This window comes from Betta splendens, chromosome 10 (assembly GCF_900634795.4).
Source record: "Betta splendens chromosome 10, fBetSpl5.4, whole genome shotgun sequence".
NCBI lineage: Eukaryota > Metazoa > Chordata > Actinopteri > Anabantiformes > Osphronemidae > Betta > Betta splendens.
In genome coordinates, this window is record NC_040890.2 from 8,797,533 (window position 1) to 8,802,803 (window position 5,271).

At 41.7% G+C, this 5,271-nt stretch overlaps 1 protein-coding gene across 2 annotated transcripts; it reads right to left on the minus strand.

Annotated features, from left to right (window-relative positions):
• Positions 1-431: 431 nt before the first annotated feature.
• Positions 432-4,346, minus strand: cltb (clathrin, light chain B). Of its 2 annotated transcripts, XM_029165728.3 has the most exons (6): positions 3,918-4,346; positions 3,376-3,422; positions 3,084-3,201; positions 2,587-2,698; positions 1,835-1,888; positions 432-1,493 (listed from the first exon to the last, which is right to left on the minus strand). In XM_029165728.3, the coding sequence occupies exons 1-6, from the start codon at positions 4,066-4,068 to the stop codon at positions 1,322-1,324; spliced, it is 654 nt and encodes a 217-aa protein (XP_029021561.1). In that variant the 5' UTR covers positions 4,069-4,346; the 3' UTR covers positions 432-1,321. The 2 variants fall into 2 exon arrangements, with proteins under 2 accessions (XP_029021561.1, XP_029021562.1); XM_029165729.3 differs by lacking the exon at positions 1,835-1,888 and having other exon boundaries at positions 3,918-4,337.
• Between the last annotated feature and the right edge of the window lie 925 nt (positions 4,347-5,271).

Below are 5,271 nucleotides of genomic sequence, written 5' to 3' on the forward strand. Positions count from 1 at the left end.
CATGGTCGTAATGGTGATGACCTGCATGAATACATCTAAATCAGAGTAGGATCGGTGTCCATTCTAGGCACTGAACAGTCAGACTTTCATATTAAATGGCATGAAAAGCAATTTCATCATCAAATTACTCATGTAAAGGATTTTGGCCAATTGTGGCACAAATCTGAATTATTTCTTCATGGCAAACAGGGATTAAACATAACTTTTTTTTTTTGCAACTTGCATTCTGTGTTGGTGAGTAAATTTATTAAACATCAGTTTTATACAGATTTAATTAAATTTGCGTTGCATATAAAAATATGTGAAGGTGTGAATGTGAAGATTAAGTTCGTCCAAGCAAAACAAAAGATTAAAATGATCGGCTCAAAGTAACTGTCCCTGGGACGTTCTAGTGTCAAGTTATAATTGCAAAATACTTAGAGACAAATTGCTCTTGATGATCATACTCAGTTTTTATTTTCCACTTCCCTCTGAACATTCACTTATTAGTCTCGAATAGGCAACATGTGAAACAATGTGCACATAATTATTAATCTGAAATGGACACCTTATTGTTATAAAAACTGAAACATCAGTGCAACACAGTACATAAAACTTGGAGAATGCTCTGGTGAAATGTCAAATCAAACAAGTCAATCAGGTAAACTTGTAACTTGAGACGGTATCAGAAATCTTTGGTTGTGTTTGTTTATTTTTTTGCGGATATCTTGCCAAATAGAAGAGGAATTACTTCTTTCTAAAATAGTCCAACTGGAGTAAGAGCTAGATCAAAAAGGCCACAAGCTGATGTAAGGAAGGTCTACTAGCTACTTCAAATATAGTAACAAAAAATATAATACAACAAGCATGAATGTAAAATTTGTTTAGAATTTAGACCGATAAGAGGCATAGATGGTTACAATCCTTAATAGTGAGTATTAAGTAAGTATTTGTCATTGACCAATATGCTAATTTGAAATCTAAAAGTGCATCTAGGACACCGGCAGAGGCATGCAGTAAAGTTGACCTAGTAACAATTTATAAGTTAAAGGGAAAACAAAATGTTTAACTTACAGTAACAATATATTCTTCAGTATAGCAGTGGTATAACTGACCAGCTAAAGGATGGTTCAAGAGCAGACCGATCCGTCTTCTGACAAGAGTGAGGTTAAGTATATAGTTTCAATATAATAGGCATCAAGAAAGGCGAGAAGTTCTGAAAAGTTCTAAACACACCAGAGGTTTTTCTTATGGAAAAGGGCTTACAAACTTTGATGTGACATGAGGTTAAAAACTGAGGAAGGCAACGTTACTAGAACAGAATTCCTCCCTGTGACCTTTTCTAACGAGCTAAAGGTGTTTGTTTGAGAGAGATGAGGACAGAGCGCATTCGTGAAACATCCTTCGCTTGTTTGTTGGTTTTTGGATTGAAGTCGCAGAGGCGAGCTACTCTCTCCCATTCAGTACCCGGACTGTCGCCATCGCTCTCTGCCAGGAAAGCCTCTTCTGATGCTCTGCAGGTGGGAAGGAAGTAAAATGAGTTGTGGTATTTCAGAACATCAGCCTGCCTGAGCCACACATGACCACCTACTAAAATCTAACTCACATGAACAGCACCTGGTTGTAAGGAAATACTCATGCATTTATTTATACCAGCTTTACACTTTGTTGTAAATTGGTCTGCTAGTTATTAAAATAGTTGTAAATAATAATGCCAACAACTAGGAACTGTCAGAAATATCAAACTAAGTCTCCAAAAATAGAGAGGGATGTCATGCATTGGACAGATGTTAACTAGTGCTAAGACAAGGAAAGATGCATACAACATTAAAAAGCGGAACGACTCTAAACCTACACAAAGCCTATAACATCAGAGTTGGGCTGTTTGTAGAAAGCCTTGTCAGCAATCCTAGTTCGAGGCAAGGCCAAGAAAGCAGGAAAAAGAAGAAGAAAGGAGAACAGATTCATTAAACACCAAGGAGAAAGGTTCTGGTCTGCATTAAAAATGTTACGTAAGCGAATGAGAAACTGCATGAAAATGATATAAAGTCAAACATATGAAGTAAAAAACAACCATTCTGTATAGTACTGTAACTGAGACTGTTGTTGCTGAAGACGACTGAACATGGCAAAGCATGTCAATTATCCACTGGACTGTAGCGAGGATGAAACCATGACGTTTACTCCTTGCATTCCTGCCAACTAGATAACATCTTGCTCCACACGCACAGATTCAGATTAGTAGTATCTCAGAGGGTTGTTACTGGCCAAAACTAGAGCCACACGTTGAGAATGATACTGTGCCAGAACTAATTAGTATGTTGGGAAGTGTGACAGAAAGTCGTTTAGCTTGGTTAAGAAAAGGGAAAGGCTGCAATAAAAGTATGAAGTGAGCACTGTTAGTGTAAAGCAAAACAGTAAACCACCAAAAATAACTATTTCATAAGGTGGGTGAATATCTATGGTTGCTATGTATGTTTCTGTTGCCAATAAATGCAATCTGCCAGTAGCTCTTTTCCAGTGTAAACATTCCAACATCATCACATCGTAATGATAAACCAACTGTTACATCTCTGCATGTTAACAGGGGACATGTCAGACACTAACCTATTGTTGGCCTTGTTCTTCTCCATCTGCTCGTTCTGGTGCACATGCCAGTCCTCCAGCTCCTTCTTGGCTTTCTCTCTCCACTCAGTCTCTGCCGACTTGGAAGCCGAATCTTGTTTGGGTGCAGAAACAGAAGCAACACATTCAGAAAAACCCGGCAGAGGACATTTTTTTATGTTTAAATCCTTCAATTTACTCATTTGCTACTTGATTTTTTTTTTTTACAGTAGCGAGAATTAAATTGTAGACACTGCCATAATCTCCATCACTAACAACTGTTTGAAACAGTCACGTTCTTATCTCTAAAACAGGAAGCAGTGCATTGTGGGAAAATAGATGCCATCTAGACTGCCTGCTCAGGAACTAAAAGGCTAATCTAGTTGCCAATGGACGCTTTTCCCCACAGTGTGCAACGAGTTTCACAATAAACGGGGAGTGACGTCAGACACCAGCTCGCCGGACCTGCGTTACACCGTACGACTAACGTCGTTGTTCACCTAATGCCTCCAGGCGCGTCTTCTGCTCCTCCCTCCACTTGCGTAAACTCTCCGGTTCTTGCCGCTGAATGTCCACCTGGGCGATGGCTGCATAGTTGTCTGTCGGACCGTTGGACTCCTTTGTGAATGAGACCACATGCAGTTAGCGGGTGCAAACACTACGTAGGGCGAGACGGCCACATCATTACAGGAGGACGTGGAAACGAAGCGGAAGGCACGTTGACAGGCGTTTTCTACGGTTCAGAGACACACACGACGACGAGCGTCGCTGTGTGATTGTTGTTGTGCTCACCTGAAATATGTCCCCGTTCACTGTGGTGGTCTCGTCCCCGAAATCGCCTAACATTGTGGGAAAAGTGCGAGAAAAAGTTCAGACCACGTCGTCAGAGCGTCGCCGTCAGCCGAGCTCCCCGTCCTCTCACCAGCGTCCTATGTCATTCAGAAATGCAGCTGCACCTGTTTGGGCACTGATGTTGTCTGAGGCTTTGTCGCTCAACACAACGCGATTTCCCGGAAAAGTGTTCACTAACTTAGACTCATTCAGCCAAGATGTTGTATTTATCTGCTGTATTGGAATCAACGGTAGTAAGACGGTGTCCAGACTGAGCGCAACCAGCGAGCGGCTAGCTAATGTGGCTAACGGCCCGTTAATTTCATTGTATTTGAATAAGCAGCCGTAGCTAACTGACTGGAGATGCTGGTGTTTAGTAATACACCGAAGAGGGCATCGTTCGCTCACTCCTACTATCCATCAACCGGAACACGTTAGCCAGCTGTTAGCTGGTTCGGGTGCTAGCTGACGCCGACGTTAGCTTAGTTGAAAACTTGTCATACCATAGTTAGCCGACGGCAGCTGGCCGTCCGCTCCCTCCAGCACCCCAAAACCGTCACCGTCGTTCTCGATGCCCGCTATCTCGCTCTCCTGTTGGGCCAGGAAAGCCGCGGCTGGGTCCTCTTCGATCGGGTGCGCTCCGTTGTCAGCCATCTTTCACAACAGTGTTTACAAGTTGAACTGAGCTTGGTCGGTTTAGCTAGCTTACGTTAAAGCCCCAAAATGGGCCACCGGTTAACTCTAACTACTTAGTAATTACAGTATCTAACTGGGATGCCTGCTATTCTAGTCACACCAAGGTGGACATCCAAGCGAGGAATTAAATATTCTGAAATAAAACAATGTGAGCTTCGATTTTAGGCCTTCACTCACTGATGAATCATGATTTCTTCACTTGTTCGGTCACTGTGACGATGGAGCAGGGCAGTACCCGGAGGGGTACCGCTTCCCTTTGGCTGCAGTTTGTCTCCATCTGGTGGCCACCTGCCGCAACTGCTGCTTCTAAACAAAGCGCAACAGTGTTTTATTACAGACATAGTGTGGACCAAAATGTCCCCAAATAATAGAATCTGGCAACTGTAGAGTGAAGTTAAAATGTAACATAATGAATAAGACTATCCAATCATGTTTATTCGCTTTTGGGAGAGTCTTGGTTATAACACTGCAGGCTAAAAAATAGGTGACACACGCTCTCTACCAGACCGGAAGTAAAACAATACCATCACCAAACAAATCAAAACAAGGCAATAAAAGAAAATATTTGCTCGTATAACATTAAATAGCAATCATAGGGAGTGAATGAAGTCTATTCAAGTCTATACAATATCTGGTGTGACGGTATTTTAAAGTGCAAATTGAATATATTTTATTAGACATATTTATTAGACATCTTTGGAACTGTGAGGCTACAGTCTTTTTAGGGAGAGGGAGCTTGAATCAGGGGTCACAGCTTCTGCACAATCTTGCACTTAGACACACTCAAATAAAACAGTGACACCTCGTTGCAGTCGTTTGCGTTTTTATGACAGCACGGTGCGTCTGTACGCAGCTTTACTGTTGTTTTTGCTATGGGTTATGAAAGCCTTTGTCACCTGGCTTAGAAATGAGCAATGCAAATAAAGGTTGCTACATTATGAACACGTGGACGAGGAACCAGTAATATCTACGACTGTGATAAAATCTATTCGTCACAATACAAGGCCTTAGGTTATAGGCTGTATTTGTAAACCGTGTAAACACAATAAAACTAATTGACGAGTGAATTGGAGTACAGTACAGTATCATAATCAGCGGAATAAACAGTCTTCGGCATCTATTTCCCAGGAGCTCCTGATAAAGATTAACACGGTGTCGTGA